At 40.7% G+C, this 27,439-nt stretch overlaps 1 protein-coding gene across 1 annotated transcript in view; it reads right to left on the reverse strand.

Moving 5' to 3' along the window:
- NCKAP5 (NCK associated protein 5) overlaps positions 1 to 27,439 on the reverse strand; it is a 407,543-nt gene that overhangs the window by 221,522 nt on the left and 158,582 nt on the right. The window contains exon 6 of the mRNA XM_050899634.1: positions 9,160 to 9,219. Within this exon, the coding sequence (XP_050755591.1) occupies positions 9,160 to 9,219 (60 nt within the window). The remainder of the gene's footprint in view (positions 1 to 9,159; positions 9,220 to 27,439) is intronic.

The raw sequence follows: 27,439 nt of genomic DNA on the forward strand, positions 1-27,439 counted from the left end.
CTTACCATGCTATCTTGGTGCTGTGGAACAATTACGGATCAGGGCTCCATTGCGCTAGATGCTGAACAAAGACTTGTTGCAATAAAGAGTTTTACTCTAACATGAGGCAATCTAAAGCACTGCTTGAGCTGACTCATTCCAAGGGTCAACACTGACTTCACGGTACAAGCTCCAAGAGCACTGCATTCATTTCAATAAATGGGCATTTAATGGAAGCAGCACAACTGAGCAATACTCTTGGTACATAAATTTTGTCCTTCCTTATACAGAAACTTTCTCTCCCTCCCGATAACCTTTTCTGTCCCGTTTGGGGAAAAAAGGTCATTCTTCTGGACGCAGACAAAAAACCCCTTGGTTTGTGCAGGGACTAGTGCCACATATCACAAAAAATAAAAATCACTAGAGTGATATTTAAGTTCACCTTTAGATGACAACAACAATGAAGAAATTAAAGACCGTACTCCCTGTCCAGCAGTGAAAATGCTCACCTATCCTGATTGGCTTGATTAGACTGAGGTGAATTTGGGGAATCGGTACTTCTGCATCATCTCATCCTCTCTGCCTTGCTTTAGCTACACTTTACAAGAGAAATCAGTAACGAGCCCAAATCACCACACGGGCGACTGTAATGCATCCCACAGAAGCCCTGGAAGAGCTGATAAATATATGGAAACAACAGGAAAAGGCTAGAATTGTTGCAATGGTTATTGTGACCAGATTTGAATCAACCGACTCAGACCAATAAGACAAGAGTTTTTATTTGGTCTTACAAGTGGGCCTAAAAGATTTAAGAACAAAATCTGAAAATACTAGAAAAGAGGTTTATTTTTAAAAAATAAGTATGAACAATGTCTTAAGAAGATAAATTAATGGATTTTTCTCTGTTCCCAGAACGAACACTGCAAACAGACCTTTTAGATGGAATTTACAGTTGTTGATAAGTATTACAAATTCTACACTAACAGTTTAACTACTGGCCACAAAAAAACCCCCAAAATCTAGTGATTTCTTGTCTTGTAATATGCTAATATTCCTCAGCTACTTCAAGAAAAAAGTTGCAACACCAAGTATATCACAGCAGTTTCACTACTATTAATCTGTATAAATTTACCTTCCTAGTTTGCATAAAATTCAAATTGTTGGCCCAGTGCATACATTCATCTTTCCTCTTCAGAGCCTCAGATGTTGTGACTAATTCTGTCCTAGCCGAGATCCCTTTCTTGCATTAGATAAAAACTGACCATAAATGTTCCGCCTCTTCAGCCTGCAGATCGGTGGCTCTATTCAGGTCATCCTTGCAAAAATATTAATCCAGTGAGCGCGTGGCTTCCTCGAGTCAACTCCTGCCATTGCCTGGAGGAGCTCAGGATTGCAGAGCTTAACCTTTGATATGAAAATGGCTGCAATTCACTGTTATTAGTGCATGGGCGCATCACTCCTATTAGGCGGTGAGGTATTGCCTAGAGCGGGATACATCTGTTTCTAGTCATAAAGCAGGATTTGCTTCGTGCTGAAGCCAACTGCCACTCTGATATTACTTACACCCGTAGATGCTATGAGACTGCATGCACCCTTTCTGTACTTCAACATCCCCTGCCTTTGTTATCTAATGTATAAATGGCAATTTCTACTTGAGGGCAATTTAGTTGATATGACATACTTTCTACAGATTGCCTCTGTTTTACTTTCAGACCTTATATAAATGCATTTTTATCTATTTTTTTTTCTGTATTCAGTGATTCTTACATAATTCTATTTGACTCTTTTTTATGTGGACCAAATACTTGCAGAAACTTGTTGAAGAGACAGACCACTTCGGTGAGTTCCAGCTGAGGGACAAAACTTATTTCTGCTCCTTTGGATACAGTAATGGTCTTTACAGTGCCAGTGCCTACGACAACATCCTTGGCAAGCAGAGCAAGAAAACACCAAAACGAAGGACGGAGTATCACTGCCTTTGCAATGGCAAGTACCAACAGCCCCTTCAAAGTCCTGTATATTTTAAAATACTGCGGCTAATACCTTCCAGCTCCACAAAACCTAAATCCCAGTGAAGCCAGAAAGGACTGCACTTCCAGCATGCCGCACGCTCGTTTTTCACCAGGGCTGTGGAGGTGGGTGTTGTTTCCAATGGCTGCAGCTCCCTCTCCTGGTGGAAAGCCAGAGCCAGGGAGCCCACCAGCCGGGGGAGCGTCCCGCATCTTCCCAGACGCGCTCACACAATTTCTGTTACACTTTAAACAACAATGGAATGAAATTAAATTGATTTTAACAATATATTGTGGAATTTGGTGAATAAACCGGACTCTGAAATTAATTAACCAGGAAAGGAGTAACACAGGCTTTGAAAGGCAGACGATTCTGCGCAGAGGCAATCGGGCTCTTGGTACTTCTGTTTCAGGAAGAGTGAGCAACCAGGTTTATTTTCTTCACTGGAAAATGACCGTTGAAAGGTGCCAGCAATTTTAAGTCATAAAGAATCCTTAGATTCATAAAAGCCTTAAAATACAAAACCTGAAAATATCTACATATTTGCAAATTTGAAGCAAACAACAAAAAATACTCAGGGGACAAGGTTTTATTTTAAAACCACTGAAGATAAAACTGCAAAGTTGTGAATGAGGACATTTGGCCTAATGAAGTATGAACACCTAGTGAGGTCCAGGAGCATTAAACTAGGCTTGTAAAGAATTTCAATAATCATTATTGATGCTAACTACTGCTAATGTCAATGAGTTTCTGTGAGGGCTGTATGATGAAGTTTCTAAGAAAAAGGAGCTAGACAGCATGGCTAGCTGTGTATAAATACATAGCTTCACAGAGAAGACAGCAAAGGGTCAGATTGCTTCTTTCCGGTTTAGGATATTTAACATCCAAAGAGACATTTTAAAATGGCGACTTTGCCTCTCTCTCTCTCCTACTTTCTAATTAAAGCACAGATAGATGTTTTCATAGACATAAGGACCCAGAAGTTGGGAAAGACAATTTAGGCTTTTGTATCTCATCTTTAACACTTCATTTATTACTAAATATCATCTATTTTTGGATGACCCGGGTGCTTCTGCAACAACAGCCTTCCCAGCTGCTGGAGACGATTGCAGAGATTCATCACACCGGTGACAGAAAGTGCCTCCGTGCTAGTGGCAGCACATTGTGCTGCCATCTGTAAGACCCCAGCTCAAGAGCAACCTCAGGATTCCCCCTCCTCTGTAAAAACAAGGTGCGTAGTGCAGATGTTAGGAGCTGGGCCTCTGAACATGCTGACCGTGCTCCTTTTCAGAGGGCTCCCTGCTAGCTGATTAATGGGGCAGCATTAATATCAGCTGTGGTGCTGACCACACAGCCAGGATGGTGGCCTGAGACTGTGTGCCGTGGCAGTGCTGAGAGCCAGGAGAGGTAAATGCAGCTCCCAGGGAGAGGTGTGGAAAAAGCACAATTTCCTACAATCATGGGCTGCCGCTATAACTGTGCATTTTCAGCTTCCTTCAAAAAAAGATGGAGATTTGGCTTTCTATTTTCAACTTCATTTCACTCAGCTTAACAAAGCACCGTCAAGCCGGGGTCTGATCTCCTCTTTCTTCTCAACCGAAAACCACCACCCACATTAAAAGTCTAAATTTGAGCGAAAGAGCAAACAACTAAAATTACGTACGAAACACTATGGAGTTTGGAAAAGCAGAGAATACGGTCAGACTTTCTACTGATTTTAATACGATTTCAGTCAAGACCTCTTCTGCACTTCAACACGTCCATCTCCATGTGAACGCTCCAGTTCAGCAGCATGTGATGAGGAGAAGAGGCAGAGATCTTTTCAAAGCTGATTACTTTGGAAGTTCAGTTTCAATCTGGGAGAAAGACCGGTTTGCACTTCCTGTGGTTTTGTAAGAGGCTGTTACGTATCTCTAAACACATTACATTTAAGAAAGTTGTAACAAGCAGAAGTGACTCAGTTCCTAGCAATAATGGGATATCTTACTGACACTGCGATTTTTTTCTGCCTTTCCTTTTTACTTCTTCCACTCTTTATTTAAAAACTTGCAGTCTCTACTGTTTCACAGCAAAAACTGTTTGTAAAGCAAGAATTGTGCTGATCACATCAAAACTCATTAATATAACTTGTTTTTCCATTATTAGCACCATCTGAGCCTGTTGAAAGCCTTAACCAGGGCTTTAATTTTTCCACAGAGAGCTTTAAATTAATTAGTGGTTTACATGCTAACAAAGAATCTGATACATTCATAAATCAATCTAATGCAGAAGGATTACCAGAGGGTGGAAACCTATTCAGTGGGGACCTCACATTCACTTAACATGGTGGGTTTTTAACAAAAGGGTGCAGGTGTGGAATAGACGGGTACCAGGAAGAGCCCATGATAATCACTTTGCATCACTTAGAGACACAGCAGGACACATGGTAAATCAGAGCCTAGGGCCCACCCTAAGTGAAACCCATGTAGATACAAAAGGCAGTATCATCCCACTTTAACCTTCACAGCTAAATTGCCAGAGTGGTACAATTTCTTTTGTGTAGGTTACAGGCCACTGAACTAATGGAAAACAGAGCAGAATTAAAGGACTTGGATGCAGAAGTACAAACTAACGAAACTGTGTAAGATAGATGTAAATAAAGGTATTGAATAAATAAAAAAATTAACATTTTTCTGGGTTATTATTAAATGAATCCAAGTCATTAAAACATGATGTAATTGTGTATACTTTCGATTCATTTAGGTTTTTAATTTAGTTTCTGCTAACACAGCACTTAAGCTGCCACGAGAACTCTGCTATGTAACTGTGGCAGCATTTTTCTCCTATTTTTCCTAACCTGGCACTGTTTACTCTTAAGAAAACTTCACAAAAATGAACACTTTACCTGGTCTTGTTCTGTGTGCTAAAGGTCCAAAGTCATGGACTTAAAGTAAAACAAACAAACAAACAAACCAACCTTTGATGACTAAAGCAGTTTTCAGTCTTTACTATGTTTTGAAATAAACTTGTGATCTATTTTGAAAGCTGCTCATTTTAATAATGGAATCTGTCACCACAGACACCTGCACAGTCTCCATCAAATGTAAGAACCATACACATACAAAGTGATCATCTTTTCCTTTACAAAAAGGTAAAATGTCCTTGATGAATCAGAAGAAACATGACTAAGAAAATTGCAAACATGCACATTAAGAAATTAAAGGCCATAAGCGACAGGAAGAGCCACCCAGCAATCTAGGCTCAGTGGTGCTGAAACTTTCAGTAGATGGATTGGCAGTAAGTAATTGTGCATTTTGATAATGAATAATCAATATTTACTGATGGTGGTTCATAAAATAAAGAAACCTGAGCAATTGTCAGGTATTCACAGTCTGAATTTGTTCAGTTCTCCTAATTCAAGTAATTTATAAAGACATACTCACTCAATCCTATATATGAGGTATCAGATTTTCCATACAACCATATGGAAAAAATATATTACAGGTTATTTGTATATTTTTGGTGATAAACATTTATCCTGAAATGAAGTATCTTCATTTAATCTTCTATAGTACCTTCCAGTAATTAGCTACTTCCAATAATAAATCAGTCATGAAAAATGTAACTCTGGGACATATTAAAACCCACATTTCTTAGGGGGAGCACTGTGGGGCAGACACACTGATATCACATACAGTATATATTGCCTGATCTTCAACCTCAGCTGAAGTCTCCTCAGAAAAACATCTCCTCATAAACATGCATTTCATCATCACTTACCATATGTTATTTATACAGATGTACAAACCCATTTTTTGAGCAAAGATACCACAGTGTAAGTAGTTTCTACAGCACATGCTTCGTATTTATTTGTCGTTACTGATTTTATGTACGTGTCCACCTCGCTGCAGCGGTTCCTGTGATGCTGGGCAAACCCGAGCACCAGGAGCCTTTCCTGCCCATCGCTTCGAAGGATCACATGCAAAAAGGCAACAGCTGGTTGCAGGTTACAGCAAATGCTAACTGACGGCCCCCAGTGCAGGGAAACAAATCCTAAATAGCATATTCTCCCCTTGATTTGTGCTGGGAAGGCAATAGGGAAGAGTATCCACAGCATTCTCACACAGTGATCAAATAGGTGCCAAATGGGAAGCAGGAAGGACAGGGCAAACCCATCGCACCGTGTGTCCCTCCAGCACGCCGGTGGCAGGGCAGCACACACGGGGTCAGGGCACTCACTCCTTGCTTGCTGACTCTGCTCACCCTAAAAATGAGTGTGGGTTGACATAACATGGTCACCTTTTACCCTGATGACCTATCTGTGACTGCAAAACCCAAATAAAATTTATTTTTTGAAAAGAAGCAAGAAATGCTAGCGGGTATTAAATGAGGCGCCATGCTGCAAAAGGCTTGCGTGATGTTTTGCACAGCTCCCGGGATGTGGGGGAGCGGTGTGGCAGCACAGCTCCTTGTGCTCTCTGCCCGGCTTCACGCCTGGTATAAGAAATGTTCTCCACGAGACTGAGCGAGGCGTTGAAGGTGGCATTAAAGGCGGCATTAAAGGTGGCATGTGCTGTCACCTGTGCTCTTCCCAAATGAAGGAGTTAGTTCACTGAAAACCTTCATGCCAATCTAACTAGCACAACAAACAAAAAAGAAAATGGGAGTAAGTAAAGGCGATTAGCTAATTAGTGATTAAATAAAGCTGTGGCCTGTCACTGGAAGAGGGGCTGTGCGGGGTGCCATCCCTTTTATCCACAGTCGCAGCTGGTGACAGCACAGCAAAACCCCTCAAGCACCCTGCGGCTGGCTGGTACCACTGCCCAGCATCCTTGCCACCAGCCCCAGAGGTCTCCGTGCTGTCTCCGGGGGTGTCCATCACACCAAAAAGAGCAGCACATGGGATTTGGTACCCTGCGGGCATGCTGCTGGCTGCCAGCACTTCTCTGGAGGAAGCCTCGCCATTTGCCAAAGGCTTGCTTCCTCAGAATCCCTCGCCGAAATTTCACTGTGAATCTTTGTAAAGTATTTGCTCCAAAACCAGTATGTCCTGCAAGCTCCTTGCTGCACACCCCGAGAACGCAGCCTACACAAGTTACTTTATCCCTGGCCTCCCCTGTGTTCAAATATTCCATCTCCTGGACCCTCACTGCTCTCTTACTGCTCACAGCCAAGCAAGTTCATTAATGTTAATTAATGACTGCTGTGTTTCATATTAAAATCACCGGTTCTGAGCTCCGAGAGACAAAGAAGTTTCCATACATCAACAGCTTCAAAGCAATTGTCTCTACGGGTGCACTCGTCCTCGGCCGTAGTTGCAGGGTAATTATGGAAATTACCCTTCAGGGAAGAGGGGAAAAGCTACCTAGTATTTACCTTGGGGGAAGATCGCACCCCCAGAGAGCTACCTACCAGCTCCTAAGGGGTTACAACACTCAGCCTCTCAACAAATTATACAAAATTACCCTCTGGTTAGCAGGGCTATGTAATTAATCCCACAAGCCCATAGTACAAGGCACAAGAAGTGTCTGACTCTCACAAGATGAGGCTACAAGGTGGGTGCATATACAAAAAGCCTTACCAGCTCTAGAAGGTTAATCAACATTGCTCATTTCATAAAGTCTTGAATTATTCCACTAAGTATATTTTACACTCCATATATTATATTATTTCTATGCCTCCAAGGGAAAGGTAGTTAAAAAAACTAAATGAAACATTTCAAACAGAGTAAACAGCTCTTCCCAGATTTTGAAAATTGTTTACACTGAAAAAATCCAATGCCTGATCTTTGCCATTCTTCCTCAGGCAAAATTCCTCCTGGAGGCAGCAGGAGTTTTATCTCAGTCAGACTCTTGGATTACGGCTTAACTTGAGAAAGTTTGTTTCTCAGTTCCTCCAGGACTTCTGCCCCAATACACACACATTACCCAGTGGCCAGTCTTCCCGACTGCTTAAACCCTGTCTCAAAGTCTTCTTGTGGCCAACCCAGCCTTGCTGCAGACCCAAGGGCAGGCGCGACGGAGGCGGTGTTGGGATGGGAGAGGGCAGCAGCTCCCACGGCTGAGCTAGGCATGCAGCAGGGGCTCGGGGCAAATCAGCAATATCTGCCTGAGCAAACTCTACTCGCCTCCTTCCCTTCTCTACAAGGCATTCAGAGCCCAAAAGCCCCTGTCCCAGCAGAGCCCCCTGCGAGGGACGCCCAGATCTGCTGGAGCCGCATGTGGCCATGGTGAGAGCAATAGATTCAGAGCTGGTTTCTCCTACCTGTCACTTAGGTCCCTCCAAATCTCACTTCATTGTATTAATCACTAATCATGATTTATAAAATGCACTCACTGGAGGCAGGTGGGATTTTAAGGACCCTGCATCACACAGCTATCGGAGCGTCTGCTCCCCAGAGACCCTCTACAGCTTCTCCCCACTAAGTTACACAAACTTTGGACCAAATTCTTTCACAGCCAGCTATGCAACACACTCAAATCAGTAGCAGTTTCACGAGTATGTTCAAGGGGACTGGTTTGGGTTTTAAGGTTTTTGAACGGGTCTGCTTTATCCCATGGAAGCCTAAGACATCTTATCTGAAGACAGGGACAAACAAACTCCTTAACAGATGGGAAGAGTTCCTTAGATATTAAGTAATTAAGCACACTCAGCATATGTTGGCTCCCAAAGAAAATTGTTTTGAAGAGATAAGGCACTCTATAAACTGAGATTTGCGGTTAACCAAAAATCTGCCATTTCAACTATTGCTCACAAGCCTAATCTCATAAATTGCTACATGAAAAATGAAGATATAAGGAGCATTACATGATTTACAAAATTACCAGACTGAGGTTTTTTTAAGCTTCCACGCTTGTATTCTTCCATTTTTCTGCAGCTGGCTAAGATTTAACAGGCAAGCAAATCTACTGCATTTTGATCTGAAATTGCCTTTCCATGCTTGCCTTGCTTCAAATTCCAGTAAGCACCATCAGCAGGGAAAAGGAAACAGCTTTTCTCTACTGCAGCTCTTCCAAGGAAGCCAAGACAGAGCCTTGAGTTTCCTCAGATTTATGAATACATCGTTGGCAACCCATCATTATGTCCAAGATAGCCTTAATGCTCCGGTGACCATCTCCAGCAAGACAAAACGCATCTAAGGCCTGAAGTAGTACGACAAGAATTGCAAAGCAGCGAGTTGCCGCAGCTTACCATTGCTCCTTCACTCTTACTTTGTGCAACTTCTCGCTGCAGCCGAGCCACAGACAGCTTCTCCCTACGGAAAGAAAAGCATGTGAATAGCAGTTCATTTTTCACTGGCAGAAAGAACGCACCGCTTCCCCATCGGGGTGGCATTCCTGCACATCGCTCGGGTAACCCTGCCGGCAGATCCTGCTCTCCACGCCATCTTTCTCTGCAATATTTAGTGGCTGCGTTATTGTTTCATCTTGTGGCAGTTTGACAGAACTGTCAATAAATCAACTGAATCCAAACATCATTTGCTCCATTCAAACAACAAAGTAGCTCATCATGCTGGCGATATGGAAACAGACCGTGCAAATCAGATTGTGTTATTTATTTTCCTATGGCCTTGCACATCAGCTTTATTCCGCACTATATTAACACAAGCTAGAAGGCTGTTAGATCATCAATAAATGCATGCATAAAAATGAAATTTAAAAAAATCTATTCTATTCCTAAACATACCGTGCTGCATTTTGCAACTACTGATTATTAGATTATTTTTTTCAAATTAGCCTGTTTTCATATAAGATACTTACCCATATGTTTGGCTCGACTCAAGTAACAATTAATTTGCTTAATGAAGGATTCAGCGATCACAACACACTTTCACCAGAAAAGTTGTAAGAAAGGAATGAAAGTAGGGTTTTAGCATACGTAGAAAAGGAAAGAGATTTTCACAGTGTATGGATTGGGAAAATGTAGCACGTACCAAGTACATGAACTGCAAAACCTAGACAGTGGAGGAACCGACCACTGGAGGAGGGTTACGGGAAGAGAGGAATTTGCTCTGGAAGCTCAGCTGCGCTGGTTTTGGCTGGGGTAGAGTTAATTTTCTTCATAGTAGCTAGTATGGGGCTATGGTTTGGATTTGTGCTGGAAACAGTGTTGATAATACAGGGATGTTTTAGTTACTGCTGAGCAGTGCTTACACAGAGTCAAGGCCTTTTCTGCTTCTCACCCCACCCCACCAGTGAGGAGGCTGGGGGTGCACAAGAAGTTGGGAGGGGACACAGCCGGGACAGCTGACCCCAACTGACCAAAGGGATATTCCAGACCATAGGACGTCACGCTCAGCATGTAAAGCTGGGGGAAGAAGAGGGAGGTGGGGGACATTCAGAGTGATGGCATTGGTCTTCCCAAGTAACCGTTACGCGTGATGGAGCCCTGCTTTCCTGGAGATGGCTGAACACCTGCCTGCCGATGGGAAGCAGTGAATGAATTCCTTGCTTTGCTTTGCTTGCGTGCATGGCTTTTGCTTTACCTGTTAAACTGTCTTTATCTCAACCCACGAGTTTTCTCACTGTTACTGTTCCGATTCTCTCCCCACCCACCGGGGGGGAGTGAGCGAGCAGCTGTGTGGTGCTTAGTTGCCAGCTGGGGTTAAACCACGACATCGGCAAAGCAGAAAATACAGAACAAATGGGACATAAGCAACCTACCATAATGTTAAAAGGACTTAAGAAAAACAAAGACACTTTTTCAAGTAGGCTATTTTTAAAGAAGAAGATCTATTTTTGAAAGAAAAGCACCCTGCAGAAACATCAGAGGAATTTATCAGCACGTGAAGAATTTATCAGTACACAATGAAACATAAATTTGCAGATGAATAAATTATTTACAAAAGATGATCAGCTTTGAAAACTTCCAGCAAAAGGATTTTTAAATCAGAACATATCCATTACCAAGTTTGAAATTTTCCATTTACTCGTGTTTTGCCCAGAAATTCTACTTGGTCTAATTGGAAAGAAAGACCTGAACCATCCCAGTGCAGCATCCTGGTACTTACCTGGGATTTTAAAAATCTCTGCCCCAGTGACTACTCAGTATAATGTAAATGTAAGAGTGCCAATGGCTCAGGCCTGCTGAGACATGGCAGCGGGCAGGCAGCGTCTGCCCTCGCGCTGCTACACTGTTTGAGGGCCAGCAGGACCCTCCTTGTGCCGCTCGCAAAGGGCTCCAGCCACAAGTCCACCAGCCAGGCCACCTGGCTTTCCTGAGACATTTTGAGTTCAGGAAAGAAAACCTTCCTGCTGTGCACCGCAGTGAAGTACGAAGTCCTGAAAACGCAGAGACGCATCTCCCAGCTCTCTCACTGCAGAGAAGAGCAGGGGCTGGAAACTCCCGTCCTCCCAAAAAGCTGCAAAGGTGCCCAGCTGGGGCTGAGGGAGGACCTGGCGGCTGATGATCTACCCGGGCTCTATAACCGCTCCTGTCATTGACTGGGTCACTCTCATCCAGCATGAAAAGCTAAATGCTCTACGATATTCTATTCCTGATCTTGCACAAAAGTAGCCTTTAAACTATTTCTCAGGAACCATTTCTGCCAAGGAAGGAAGATCTGCACATACCTGCCTAATTACTGCGTGAATGACAGCACTCGTGTCACTCAGCCATAGCTCAACGTATGCTTGGGTCACTAAACCAGTCCTCCCTCTCCGTTTCAGTGGACGATGTGGTATTTAAGTTAAGTCTCCCTAACAGTCACCTGCCCCCACGTGCTTGCTGCACCCCCACAACACTCATCACACAGCTGGCTGGTGGCACCCTGCAAGCACAGTTATCAAATTAATACCAGGCATTGCTAATATCGTGATTTGTAAACGTATATGATGTTGAAACCAGTGAATATTGGCAAAACCTAAAGATGATACAGCCGCAGCCCAGTGGAAGTGGCATTTGTGTTACTCCAGCATGGTATCAAGACCCTCTTTTGCGCATGTGAAAAATTACTGAAAAGTGAGAAGTGGCATTAGTACAGCATTGATAGCCTTAATGCAAGTATCCTAAAAACAGCTTCTAAAAGACATGTACCGCCCTCCTTCCTTGCTCGGATACCATCACAGGCAAATTACAAAATTTGTTAATCCTATTTTAAGGATTTAGTTCATCTGCTGGCAATAGCCCGTTGCATTTTTGCACCGCTTCAGCGCTCTAATATGTTTTAGTGGAAAAAGTGAGTATACCCTTTGAGGGGTTTTGACTTTTTAATTGCAAAACAAATGCCTAAAGATATTTTATGAGAAAAGATGCAGGGAGAAAAAAAATAAACAAACAAAAAAACCCACAAACCACTCCTCATACACTTCCTGCTAGTGGTCTGGAGAGATTTATTTAGTTATTCCTCCTACATGAGGAATACTCCTACTTTCCTCTCTCCCTGTTACCTCCAACATGGAATCAGTTCCACATTTCTGGAATCCTGGAATTTTATCAGAGTAAATTCCATCCTCCTAACAACACCAGGTCTTCCCTCTCTGGGTGAGGATCCTGGCTGAGGTTCAGAAAGGGCTTCCTTAGCAATTTTCCTAGCGAAGAAGAACAAAGACTGGCATTCTTATACTCTACTTGTAACATTGCTGCTATTAGGAACAGAACCACTTTTCAATAGCAGAAAATGAAGAAGAAATCTGACTATCATGTAGGAGAAAAAATCTGCAATAGTGGATACAGAAGAGCCATCTGTTCCAACAGTGTCTAAAAATAAGTCAACTTTGAGGCAAGCAAACTCTGTGCTCCCACTTCAAACAGGTCTCAGCACGTCTTCTCCCTCCTGCCCGCGTTCCCCAGGTGAAGGAGCTGTGCACTCACAGCCAGACCTCCGCAGATGATGACCTTCATCTAGGCAGGACGTGTGGCAGAGGCTTACCATGCCTGTGGACTACAGTCATCCCTGAGATCATTCCAGGGAGCTTCATTTCTGATGCACTTGGCCCATCGCCCACAGTAAGCCACTTCCCACTACCTCTCTACGAACATATGCCAGTATAATGGGTGAGAAATGTGGTCAGAATCCTGTTACGAGCCAACAGCATTTAACACCAATTTGCAGTGTTGGAAGTTTTCATGTAAGATACATGACAAGAGAGAACAAGGACCTTCATGTCTAAGCACGACCAAATAAACCCATTGGTTACTACCCACCATCTCAGGCAGTTTTGATTAAGACAGCACCTTCAGCAACTATTCTCAGCCCCCATTTTTTAACATGGTGTTACAATTGAATAAGCATTTTACTATGATTGAGCTGCAAAAATAATAAGCTTTTAGCTGCTTTAGCCTTTCAGATGTTTCAAATGCAAAGAACATTTGACATGCAGCTTCAAAGTTAATCTTGTTTTTTTAATCTTTGCTTTTAAATAGGAAAAATCAGTAGCATTACTTCGTTGCTATATGGGTTTTTTTATTTTTAATCAAGCATGTTTCATCCCTATAGCATGATTTATTAACAAAGTTAATTAGCAACTACAGCCAACCTGCAAGAAAACAAAATCTTCTCTGAGGATTTAAAAAATTAAAACATGTTCATTGAGAAGTTCTCATGTTCACTTTTGAAAAACCACCAAATGATAAAAGGTTCACAAAAACGCTCTTTGAAAGCACAGTGTATGCTCTTAAGTTTGAATATTTGCATTGTAAGTGGCAGAACTCCCAGCCAAGGACTTAGCAAAGAGATAATTAAAGGAGCCAAACAAGGATTCAATTATATCCTTTCCAGATGGAACCAAGCACACAAGTAGTCACTGTGTGTATGGAAGAAAGATACATTTCAAGTCTCAATATCGCTAGTAGATATTGCAGTAGCTTGTTCTAAAAAACAACAGTTTGAGGAAAGCCCATTTAGTCCAAGAAAAACATAAATGTGCTAAATAATCCTGCAAATTCTGAACTGTCCTTAAACTAAAATTTCTCCTTCAACCTCCCTTCCCATCACTTCGACTCATTCAACTACCAGACAAAAAACCCTGTATCATATGACAGTGACAGCTAACACGCACAGCTCAGGGCTTCACTACAAAACTGTGCTACTTCAACTTCTCCCAATCCACGGGGACAGAGGTAGGTAAATCGATGCAATCCCAAGCCCCCACCTATCACATAATTTTGAACAAATGCTGATACTGTTCCTGATCTGGTAACAGATATCCTCAGATCAAACAACACAAAATCTGCATTGGATGCATGAAAGACTCCCTTCTTCTTAGTTCTCCTTCTTTATATTGCTATTTTACATCAATACAACAAAACAAAAAACTCTAGCAGTGAACTTCAGCTTCCCAAATTTTGAAATAAGATTTTCATTTTTATTTTGAAATCTCACATTCAGAAGCTCTTAGATACAGGGCTTTGCTTCTCCTTCTAACACAGAAAGGTATTACTTAAAATAGCTTCTGGATAAAGTTATGAAATAAAGATTCCCTTAAAATGTGCTGAATTATATCCATTTGCCAAGATCTCAGCCATACAGAATCAGGGCATATTTTCAGTGGTAAATAATAATTTTACAGTTTTAATGAAGAAAAATAATTTTATAGTTATTGAAGAACACAATCAAAACTCAAAAAGAATGGAAAATGTCTTAGTAACATCGTCTGAAACTTCAGTCCCCATGATCCACTGGCAAGACAAGGGCTCTATCAAACCCTGACATTGTCCATTCCTGTCTTGATCACAGACAGCAGCCCCATGACCTGCCAGCGTGCACTGACAGGTCTTGCATTTTCAACATTGACACCCGAAGATTTCAAACTTTTCCTAGTTTCTTTTTCCTAAGTAAATTATTACCTTCCTACACAAGGAATGAATGTGGACAAAATGTAATAGGTATGACAGCTCCCAAGTTACTCATTCGTTTCTCCACTCGCCTTTTTTTTCATGAACGGGAAAGTGTTTTCTTCAGGTTTCATCCTTTCTTGGAAACTTTCACTCTGAAGTGATTTCATTTAGAAGTGCTCAGTTCTGCACCATAAAATGAAGCCCAGCTTTTCCTTTCATGTTATAACTTACACTATTTGTAAAGCCAGAAAATCACCACTTGACCCACTGAAAAAGTCAAGCTTTGAAAATACACTTTCAACATTTGTTTTATTTTTGGTGACTGTGTCCAATCAGAGTGGACAAGCTATATGCCAGCGAGTCCTTCTGTGCCGTCTGCAGGCTATTTTGGAGCAGAGAAATTCAAACCAAGTTTCCCACTCTACACTATTGCTGTGAGATTCAGAAGGTGAATAAACACTTCGTTCACTCAGGGAAAAAGCAAACAGAAAAATGACAGAGACTCGGAATCTGAATTTGCAAGGCATCCCTAACCACTGTGCCTTGGAACCACTCCTTATTTATCACCTACCAAAATTATTTCTCTTTAACTTTTTTCCCCCCTATACCATCACTTGCAGCCAGGGCATTGTTCTTCAAATGAACCAGAAAAAAACACCACTAAAATCCATTAAACATGGATTAAACATAGCATGGTGCTAAAAACCGACCTAGGGGCAGGGCGCTAGTCTGTGCGGAGAGACAAAGCCCGGCTTCCTTCAACTCCTGGTTTTCCAGGGAGGTTTCCTATCCAAATGCTGACCAGGCTTGACCCCGTCGAGTCTATGAGATCTGACAAGGGAACAACCGAGGGTGGAATGGCTGCAGTGAACTAATGCGCCTCTTTCAGCTCCTATTGCGATTGCAGTGGTTAGCGATGCTGCAACCTTCCTTCCTACTGAAGATCACGTACAACAAAGGCATTTGGTGCTTTATAAATGTCAGCTTCATGTGCATTTTGAAACTGGTCTTTTAGAGTTGCAATAGTTTAACTAGATCTGGCAATAAAAGAGTCATCTTGCAAAGAAATACTCATTGCAAATTTAAAGCTGAGCAAAGTACGAGCTTTATTTAATTATTTTTACAATAATTGCAAAGACTGGAGTTACAATAACGGAAGTACTAATGCTGTCAAGCAGAAGCAGAATAGATAGGATGAGCCACCAGCAAGGCACAGGCTCCTATTTATTGCTAATTTATTTGTAATAAAAGATAAGTGTACAGAAAACATAATTTACATTAAACTTCTCTTCTACAGACATGATACTGCCAAATCCAGACAAGCAAAACAGGTAGTAACTTATTTAAACTGTATTTTCTTTGGGTGACACTAACTGTAAGGAAAAAAAAAAAACCCAGAATTATAACTCTATAATCTAAAATAGGTATCAGCAATGCCGAGGGGCTCCCCACCAATTTCCAGTGGATTTTAATGTATATGAAACCTGAAGCATAAGTTCAAAGAAGACCATCTAGTTACTTTCCAGAAGCATCCAAACAAGACACCAAATACAAAAGAAATACCATGGAAGAAATCACGGGGTAACACAGGGCTGAGTCACGTACCCTGGTCAGAAAGGAGGCGGCAAAGAGAGGAACACAGTGGGGCAGAGCCTTCATTATAAAAGCAAAAAGGTTGCCTTTGGCTAAGAAAGAGGGGCAGAGCCACGGCAAAGAAATTAGAAAAGGAAAGGTTATCAGGAGTCCACGGCAGATTATCACGCGATTGTTTTCATGACAAATTACTCTCTCAGCACCGGCACGGCAGCCGAGGTCGGCTGGGCACTTGAGCACGGTAATTCTCCTGTTCTCAGCATGCGCGTGGGGACAGACGGCGATGCATTTTCAACAGAAGCATCTTCTCTCACATTGGCAATCTTTATTACTTCATTGACATTTATCGTTTTCAACACTGAAATTATGGGTGCAAGACTGCACACTTTAATGATTCACTGGTATTTCAGACAACATTCCAAATATATCTGGTTTTTCATGTTGGGGTGTGTCCTTCCACTATTAGTGCTGACTCCACAACACAGCCCACCTCTCAAATTCTGTATATATTTGGGCCAACAGTATCAGACATAGGGAGGTCTAGACCCAAAGTTTAAAATGTTGATTTTTTTTTTCCTTTTGAGCTTTGAGATAGTTTTTAACCTTGATAATGTAGAAAAGCCAGCAAGTGAAGAGCAAAAGCTTTTTAAAGAGACCTTTAAGTAACGTTCACTAGTAACTGCTAAATAATTAGAATGACAATAAATAGTGCCACCACCACCCCCTTTAAGTTCCTTGACAAGACATGGAGATGGTACCAACCATCACAATCAATGCAGTTTCTTGATTAAGAAAAAAACACAGGCAAAAAAAGTGATTCCTTCCCCATGACGCACACAGTTAGTTATAGGATAAAAGATTCATGTCTGTACGACACAATGCCAAATCATCAGGATAATTATGAATTATACCAAGCAATCATTTTACAAATCTCCTGGAACATCTCACTTACGGCCATTATTCACGAGATAATGCATTGGGTTGCAATTTTTTTTCAGCTACATCCCTCTGAAGCCTTTCTTTTGGGCTGAGATTCCAGGTGGAAGAAGAAAATGAGTGGGGGAAAAAAAAAAAGCTGAATTTTTTTATGAAACACAAAAATGAAGGAAAAAAATTAACATTTTCCTAATCATTTCTAAAGTCTGCAGACAGTAGTGAGAGATACTTACAGATTTATTTTAAGAATCAGCCCAAACACAAAACAGTAAACTGCAGCAGGCAAGGGAGTTACACCCGGCTATCAACTTTAACGCAACATCAAGTATGAAACATCAAACACCTACGTGCCAAGAAACACCAAGTAAACAGCACTACAGTATCAAACTCTGAAATACATCTAAAGTACAGGTTTTCCCATTATAAATTAAATAGTCCATGCATTATGTAAACCTTGCATTTATTGAAAAGCATAGTTAAGGTTCTGTGCGGATTTGGTCCCTGTTTAAACTTTTTCCTTCAATATATCCCATAAACTACTAAACCGCACTACTGCAAATAAATGAGCACAGGATCTGTCCCACAAAATTTATTATTAAAAGTGGTACATTAACCATAAACCTTATTGTCTCTGTTCTGCAATCTACACCATAAAATACCTAGCAAAAACAGTTTGACAAATTCACACTGTTGTAGTTCGGAATTTCTTGACATAAATGACTGATTTATCAATTTTAATGTTACATTAACAGTAATATTTGTATTTAATGCTGTATTATTTCTGCCAATAAGTTGCAATCCAAGAAGCATACAGTGGGAATTTGTACGATTAGGCAAGCTGCCAAGTTCTCAAAGACTCATCATCATGGAAAACCTCAGTGTTCAAACAGGAAAATAAGAAGAAAAGGACTAATAGAAGACAATTTGGAATATTAATTCAGCAAAAGAAACTTTACATTATAATACAGGAAGCTGTTGTACACAGATCCCTATCCTCTACTACAAGAATGACTGCTTGCTCTTCTTTTCAGGTGCTACAAAATATCTTACACAAATGAAAGCATCTGTTTAATCAAAGCCCTAAAATGCTCTAAAAGGGTACCAAATTTCTTTCTGAGAATTCTTTCACACTACAAGGCCTACAGTTTGCACTTTTCTAATTAAAACAAAATAGTAGTGTTTATCTTCTTTTTGACAGCATCCTCAGAGCCACTGCATCATTCTTATGACCTTCTCCAGTACAGGTCAGTGTGGAAAGCAAATTTTACACTATCACCTTTCCCTTCTGGTACACTACTAACTCACCTGATCCTCCTGTAGTAGTATATGGTCCAGGAGCTCCACTTCTTTAAACAGGACGATGAGACAGTAAGACAGGTTGCTAAAAACCTCACAGTTTAGCTTGATAGTGCAGCTGTGTTCAAAGTAGGTAATGAAAGAGGCACACGGTCATTGCTACATGACAGTTTGGCCCATGGGAGAAAGACAACAGTTGAAGCCACCACCTTTTACCCCCTCTTATTTACAACACACACAACTGCCACTCCTCACTTCACATGCCCGCAAGATGCTTTTTTTGGTCCTCATCCCCAAATACACCTGCTCTCATTGCTGGAAGTAGCGAAGCCGGTGACATTTGGCTGTTCAGCGGAGCTGACACAGGCCTGGCAATGCATCAGTCGCCAACACAAGGAAGATGCTGCTAAAGCAGATGCCACTTTCAAAAGAGTCAGATTCCGATTTCTGTGACTCAATGAAATTGAAAGCAACAGCAGAGACGTGAATACAGCCACTCGCTCTACACAGCCATCGAAAGATTATTTTTTTAATGCACATTCAAGGAAGAAGAGAGAGCAAGGACTAGAAAGAAAACACTATGTGTAAGGGTACTTTTCACATCTTGCCTTTCTTCAGTACGTCATTCAGCACTTCTACTCTACTCTAGATTTAAAACCAGCCTACTGTCGTAGGTTGTGCACTGCACTGCCATGAGGGAAAGTGTAGCTGTTTCTCCTCAGTTTAATTGCTCCTAGCAGTGTCTTTCAGCTTGTGAGTGTAGAAGTTTACTTGGTGTTTTGCTGTTCATTTTTAAGCTGGTCAAGCCGTTCTCTAGACTAGATGGAGTCTCAGTTCTTGAGTTTCTGATTGGGGTATTCTGTATGGTTTGAAGTACTAGATCCTTACAGCATACATATTTATACTATTTTTATTGCATTGTTTACTTGTGTTAGTTTTTTAAAAAAGATAAATACTTGGGATTGAGAAGATATCTCCTGATATATGAAGAATTCTCTGGACTGTGACCCAAACAGAATTAGCTGTGAATCCTGAACTCCTTCAGCCATTTCTAGCAAAAGTGACTTATTTTTTTCACTAAGCCTGGACTTAAGAAGACCTTGAAAAATGAAAAACAAAAGGAAGAAGCAAGCAAACAAGGTTTTCTTTTTGCAAAGGACTTGGAAGTTGAGCTAACAAATCCCCCAATCACTGGTTGCTCATATATATTTTTTCTCTGGAGATTTGTCACACAGAGATGATGTGCTGTGGAAATTCTTTTGAAAGGATATGCATTTCCCTAAAGGATTTTTAATGAGAATTTATTGCTCATGAAAGATTCAGGATTGGCAGCACTTCAGTCTTCAGTTAACGATCTTTGTTTATTAACATAAAATGCATCACACTTAACAGGAGTGTAACTTTCCCAACCAATGCATCAAAGCACAAAAGAATTCTCACTCCTTCAGTCTTACCCCCTGAGGCTGTCTGAGAGGGTGCTAGCTGAAATTTATATGGTTGTCCTCTACGAAAGTGAAGTCAGAACCCTTGTTTCACATAACACTGAAAATCATGGAAATGTTTTTTCATAACCAAAATTACTCAGACATAAACTAACAGCAAGAAACGGCAGCAGACTGCTATTACTTCTCATAGTGTCTATTCCTTCCATGCAAACCTTTTACCAGTACTGGAAGATCTTTGCTTAGTCCTAATCCTAATTGCTCTTAAATTCCATGGGTAACATTCATGCAAAGTGCTAATTCCATATCCTGTTAGTAAATTACCACCTTTTGAAACTCAATGAATGTGATGAAGTGATGAAGGCTACAGACAACTGGGTCTGTAAACCAGAGATCCCAGAAACACACCACTAAGGCATCTCTTGTATTCCTATGGAAATAAAAAGGCAGAAGTGCATTTCCTCAGAAACAAAGGACCAAACACACAACTGAAGAAAAATGGGGTGTAAGGCACAAAAAACAAATACATTGTTTTGGACACTAAGCTCAACAAACTCTTAGATCCCACTGCTTTCTTCATAACTAGCTTTCCTTCTGCTCTGGCTGAGTGATACATCCAGCTCTCGTTTGTTTGTGAGAACGTTTAGAAAGATTTTTCTCCCTGTTCTCTACAAAGCTTTTCAATTTTGCTCTTACAATTCAAAGAAGATATCCGATTTTGCTTCATTACTGGTTGACCTCTTACCTCTGTTTTCCACTCCTTTGCTCCCAGATCATCACAACACATTCCTGGTATTCTTTGTAATCTCTTTTTTGGGGGGGTGTTACACAACGTGATGTGTTTTTATCCATCCAGAAAGCCCACAGCATGAGGACTTCTGTTTTTCTTAACAGGGTGCACTTACTACGTCTTTTCTCTCTCTGAGCTACATTTATTGCACACTCTGTAACCTTCCAGTTGTCACTCATGTCCTGTTCTAACTGACATTAAAATACCTCTGAAAAATCATCCTTTTTTTTTTTTTTGTGGACCAGGAACAAAATCAAAGTGATTTTATTCTGTTGCACTCACTGGACTGCTCTCTCTCTTGACTTTTTTTCTTTATGCAGTTGTTCAATAGTTAAGTATTCTTGCACAAATTGCTAGCAAATCTGCAATGACCTTCCACTCAAAGAGAAAATACAGAAAAGAATCAAAGTTGTTGAGAAAGAGTCCTTTTCTTTACTGCTTAAATTGGGTTTTTTGTTGTTTCTTGCAATTTCATTTTGTACCCTCAAGAATAAGAATACTATCCTATTAAGACCCCCAAATACTGCTCAGTCAGGTGGACACGTTTCTCCTGGGGGCTGTCTCCATTTTGAGGCCAGAGGCAGCTGAAACTCGGATCAGGCCCCCGGAGTAGCATTTTGTGCTGCAACCCATCTTTGCTTTTCTCTACCAACTCACCTGAGAGATGAGAGAACTTCTCACATCATTTTACGGGAAATCAAATAAACTGAACAGTGAGATGTCATATACACCTTTGGGGACAGCAGAAGAACAACAGCACCGATTTCCATGGGTATTACCTACACACCTCCAGACAGCACTGAGCACTAGGATTACAGAGCAGTAACACGGAGTACTTTGTACTCAGGAAATCATCAGAATGGGTCAAAGCATACGCCAAACCAGTCTCTCATATTTTTATATATATATATATACACATATATAAAATATAGATGCTTTCTACACAAGGGAAAATATCCACTTATAAACCACATAGCCTCCCTATTTGTACTTCTAAATTTCCAATCTGTGATACAGTGTATAGAAACCACACACAGGAGGCTCTGGGTGCCCAACGAGAAAATGTAGCAAAGGGAGTGGAGTTAAAAACTAAATGAATGTATACAAGACAAATAATTATTTTTTTTAATACACTTTGAAGCAATTTTTTCCCAATATGAGGGAAAAAAAGGCTACTAAAATGATAGAAATATGGTTTGCAGCATACAATTTAATAATTGATCAATACTGAGTATATATGCTGAAATACATGCAATATTTGCCATATTTACAACATTGCTGTGAAATCAGCTATTCAGTTTTACGTGTGTATATCCATGATCTCTATTATTAAAAGCATTAGTGCATCTATTCAGTCATTTGAATTTATACCGTAGTAGCGAAAAAAAGTATTAACCCAATTATGAAAATAATTTCAGATATCCATCCATATTTCATAATTCTGAAAGTAAAAAGCATGTTTCATAGTTAAAGGACATTTGAGATAAACTCTGCCAAGATCACTTTTTGTAAAATTATCTGCTTTTGGTAAAAATGTAAAATGGATGATTTGTACTTTCAGAGCAACAGGTCATTTAATGACGTGCAACAGCTGGTTCTTGGGCCACCTGCAAACAGCCACTGGCATGAACACGTCACTCACGTCACGCACCTAGCGTCAATACAGACCCTGGAGGTGCCTTCCAATAGGACTCCCAGCAAGTGACAGATAAAATAAATGAAACAATTGTTTTCTGAGAGCATTTCTCAAGTGCCTACATAAAATATATTTTGGATGTACCAATAGACAATAATTGCTACTTAGTTTTCAGATTCGGGAATGTGATCCTGTTTATTGACTGCAAAGATTTGGAGAGAGAAGGTAATTCAGACTTTTCTATAAATCTCTGTGAACTTCAGTAACCTACTAGTTTTGTGAAGAGAAAAAAGAGGAAAGCTAATAACAGGGAATTTTTTTTTTTTTTTTTTTTTTTTAATTTAAAGTGGTACCACAAAAAATTTCCTTGGAAAAAGTTATAAACTGCTGGGCTTCCCTCAGTCCTCTCCCAGGCTAGGGAACATGCTTCAGTATGCCTTAAAATAATGTTCTCTAAACCACGTCTCACTATGCCAGAAAGAAAAAAAAGAGTGTGTTGAAAATCACTTTGAAGTATCCTTCAGTAACCCAACACACGAATTCATATTCATGCAGTCTTACAGCAATAAAATCAGTTCCATGCTAATGATACAATTGTTTCTTCTATCACTCTGTCTATAAAAGAAGACTAGATGAAGTCAAAGGCAGTAGCCTCCGGCTGATTATGTGTTTTGACAAATTAGATGATTAACTGGAACCTCAAACTCGAGCTTCGTTGCCCCAACAGACCTAAAAAAGGAGAAGACTTGCTTTTGAAAGGACATGGATCTACAGGGACCCCAGCCCAGACTGAGCGAGCTACTCAAAGAGCATTATTTGTACTGAACCAAACGGCGGCTGGCATGCACACAGGCTAATTTTAACATAGAAATTATAGTTGTCACTTTAAATAATGGACGCAGCATATGGTAATACATGCAAAACGCTTTCCAACATGTTCAAGTAGAGATGGAGAAATTAAGTTATCAATGACAGTTTTACCATGTAATATGCCAGTCTAACACTTAACAACACTGAAAATGAAATCCAGAGCACATCAGACATATTAGTGGAGCAATGACAGTATTTTTGTGTGTATTTATGAAGCCAGTTAAATTCACATATAGTCAAATCACAACCTCAGTGGTTGCCTAGAAATGAAACAGAGAAGACTAAATAGCAATGGGCACAAGATCCACCCGTGTTGCTCAAGTTGTTTTACTGAGATCGGTTAAAAAACTCACATGTGATGACCTGAACTTGCTTCAGTACATCATCTTTAAAATCTGATCTCTGAATATTAAATGAAAAAACATTATCAGATGAAACTTGGGTACTGTCTATCCTTTCAGCTAGTACAGCTCAACAAAGTTGGGCCAGAACTGTTACTTAAAACTTTTCTAATTATTCGTGATGTGACTGAAAATCCTATTATGAAAAAGTGTACTGCCATCATTTTACAAGTAAACACAATCTAAAAAAATAGCTTTCTGTGTAAAATCTGAATCAGGGAACCATAGAATGGTTTGGGTTGGAAGGGACCTTGAAGATCATCTAGTTCCAATCCCCCTGCCATGGGCAGGGACACCTTCCACTAGACCAGGTTGCTCAAAGCCCCATCCAGCCTGGCCTTGAACACTTCCAGGGAGGGGGCATCCACAACCTCTCTGGGCAACCTGTTCCAGTGCCTCACCACCTTCACAGTGAAGAACTTCTTCCTTACCTCTCATCTGAATCTACCCTCTTTCAGTTTAAAGCCATTACCCCTTGTCCTGTCACTACATGCCCTTGTAAAAAGTCCCTCTCCAGCTTTCTTGTGGGCCCCCTTTAGGTACTGGAAGGCTGCTGTAAGGTCTCCCCGGAGCCTTCTCTTCTCCAGGCTGAACAACCCCAACTCTCTCAGCCTGTCTTCACAGGAGAGGAGCTCCAGCCCCCGATCATCTTTGTGGCCTTCCTCTGGACCCGCAAACACCTTCAAGAAACCCCAGACAAATGAAACCCTCTTGAGGCATTTTAAATTATTTTCTCCCAAGACATCAGCCAGATCTGCTTTGTGAACGAGGCCAGCTTCTCAAAGCTCAAAGAGCATCAACTTCAGTGGAAGTTCAACTTCAGCAAACAAAACAAGTAATTTAACAGATACAGGTCAATAAGGATTAAGATGTGTTAGTGTTCAGGCATTTCAAAACATATTAAATGTATATTAAGAAATACTTAAAATATTAACTGTCTGAAGCATTAAAATGGAAAGATTTTCAACAGTTCAAATGCCAACCAGATACTTAGGCAAATCTGCATTTCTCCAATTTCCACAACAAATAGCATGTTTTGAAACCAATTTGATGTTTGAATAAAGCTCCTTGCTATTTTTCACAGCAGAAAGATTCCAGTATTGTATCTGGGTAATGAACTGTGCTCTGAAATTACTTATTATAGTCATCACCACAGCCAGCTACATCACCTTCGGTAGGAAGTAAAATAAAAATCACATACAGTGCTCACACAGCATCACCACAAGTATTACCTCATTTACAGAATCAGGAAAAAATCCATTTTAAATCAAGGTATTGATTATTTCAAAATTTAATTCCCTAGTCAAAAAGCTATAACAAGAAAATAAATCCAGTAAAGGGCATTTGCCAATTAAGTAAGTGAGCCTAATCTTGATTTTAAGTTACTTTGATATTAGAGATCATAAAACTAGAATCACACTTTAAGTACCCATGTTAATAGAGTAGGAAGAAAAACAGCCATATATAAAATTGGAGATAAACTTTGTAGATAGATCTCCTGTGTCATTACATGGCCATGCCTTTAGTTTATATGAGATCAAAACAGCTGACAAAATACATACATGGGCATTTTGAATTTTTGCTGCTTAAACCTAAGGTACACATTTACCTTAAATTCAAAGGATCAGAATGAGGCTGGAATAAGCACCTACTTTAACATCCACCACCAATTAGCAATTTTCTTAGAGAAAGCCCAACAGAAGCAATCTCCTCAATACCCAGGGTTCATTAGCAAAATTGTAACAGTGGCTCTTAACAGTGTTTTACAAGGGTGCAAAAAGAACTGAAAGTACTTTTCTATACAGAATATATGTTATTAATGGTTTAAGTTGCTATACAGGTGTTCAGAGCATTTCCAAACTCAGGGGATCAATATCTAAGAGATGTTTGCGTTCACTTTCCTTTCTGGAAGTCCCCAAAGCAGAACAGAATAGCTTCTTTTTCATCATGCTGCAAGAACAAGCATATTTTGATACGCTAAGATACATCCATGTTGACATATTTTTCTTAACAAGCTATTGTCTTAATTAGTTTCATCTATCATTTGGAGGTTATCTAGAAAACATGTTAATGATTTTCTTAGTGAAGCAGAAAAAAAAATGGTTTTAGATTGCATATTATTCCTTACTATAAAACCAGTTCTTGCTCATTACTGCACAACCCACAAAAACAGTTTTCGTAGTTGACACTGAAAGCTGTTACCATCTAATTTCACGTGGAAATGAAATGCTAGGATTTTAGTCTGCACAAAATACCCACATATTCATCCCTTCATTAAACACTGTTGGTGAGAATGCATGACCAAGAGACAAAAGGTCTTCCTTTGCCCTGCTGCTGGCTCTGGCCGTGAAGGTAAGGCTTTGTACCAGCAGCTCTTCCGCTGGCCTCTGTCTACAAAGTTCTCACTCGGCATCAATACAATGTCCGAGTGTGTTAGAGGATTATACAGCTACTTGCTAAATTCAAAATTATTTTAGTTAGCATACTCATGCTTTTTTCACAATCTCAGATATAGGAAAAGATAAACTCTCAAGGTACATGAGGTCTATCAACAGTTACTTTCCCCCAGTACTGTCCTCCGAAAACATTATGAAAAACTTTACCTATTTAGAGACAGTACTTCTGTATGCACCTATAAATACTATGGCTTTACTTAAAAATCCAAAGCTCCCAATCTCTCAGAATTGCAAGTGACAGATAGAGAAAACTTTTTATTTTCTAGATAGGTACTGAATAATTTCCATTTTCCCCTATATACAGGTCATGGTCTACAAAGTTTCCCAAAGATGTATTTTCTTTAAAAACAGTGATCTTCTAGAGCATTCCCTGCAACAACATCAATCAACTTTCCTTTTATGAGGAAAACGCTTCTAAGTAAAAGCACAAAGTACCTCATAGTGTCAAAGGTATTAATGAAGAAAAGTATTTAAAAACGCTAGAAAATTATGCCCATCATACCAAGCAGCAACTTAATACTTTAAACAGGCAGCCAGCTGGCTGGTTTCAGTCAGCCCATTTCCACCGACATGTATTTAATCAGCTGAGTTACCCCAGGCAAATAACTAGCCCAGATTTTTGAGAGACAGACAACAACGGAGCAGGATAGCTAGAGCTGGAGATCAGCAGAGTTTAGAAATTACTTAAGGCTGGGGTTCGCCAGCCCTTGGCAGGCTGGAGGCGGCAGGGCTCAGCCCCGCTCCCTGGGCCAGCAGGACGATTCCGGCACCTGCCGGAAGCCCCAGCGGCTCAGCAGGACCTGCGGGACATTCCTGCAGCCTTGGCCACAATCCTCCAGTTGGGCTCTTAATTACCACCCCGACGCTCTGCCGCCTTCTGAAAGCCTGCGATCCTTGCAGCTAGAGTGCCAGTAGCCTCGGACATATAAAATCTCTTTTGCTAGTGCCTAGCTGGCCAGCCAAAAATCAGACTGGTAGAATTTTACTAGAGAGGAAGGGGAAGAAAATGCTCTCACTGCCACAAAGCAAAATGCCCCTCCGACCCTTCAGACTTTTAGTTTATTTATCTCCTCTTCGGTAGAGGCCTCCAGCCACTGTCACACTCTGGCTGGAGTTTTTCATGTTTAGGTTATAAATCTGCTCCTTCCTCGATGGTCAGAGGATCTTCCCAGGAGCTCACTGGCCAGCCATCAAATGGCCACACTGAAGGGCAGAGCCATGCTTTCACCTACTCAACTGCACCCCCTAATGCCCATCCTCTCTACGCCTATATT

The sequence above is a fragment of the Gymnogyps californianus genome, chromosome 7, assembly GCF_018139145.2.
Source record: "Gymnogyps californianus isolate 813 chromosome 7, ASM1813914v2, whole genome shotgun sequence".
Taxonomy (NCBI): domain Eukaryota; kingdom Metazoa; phylum Chordata; class Aves; order Accipitriformes; family Cathartidae; genus Gymnogyps; species Gymnogyps californianus.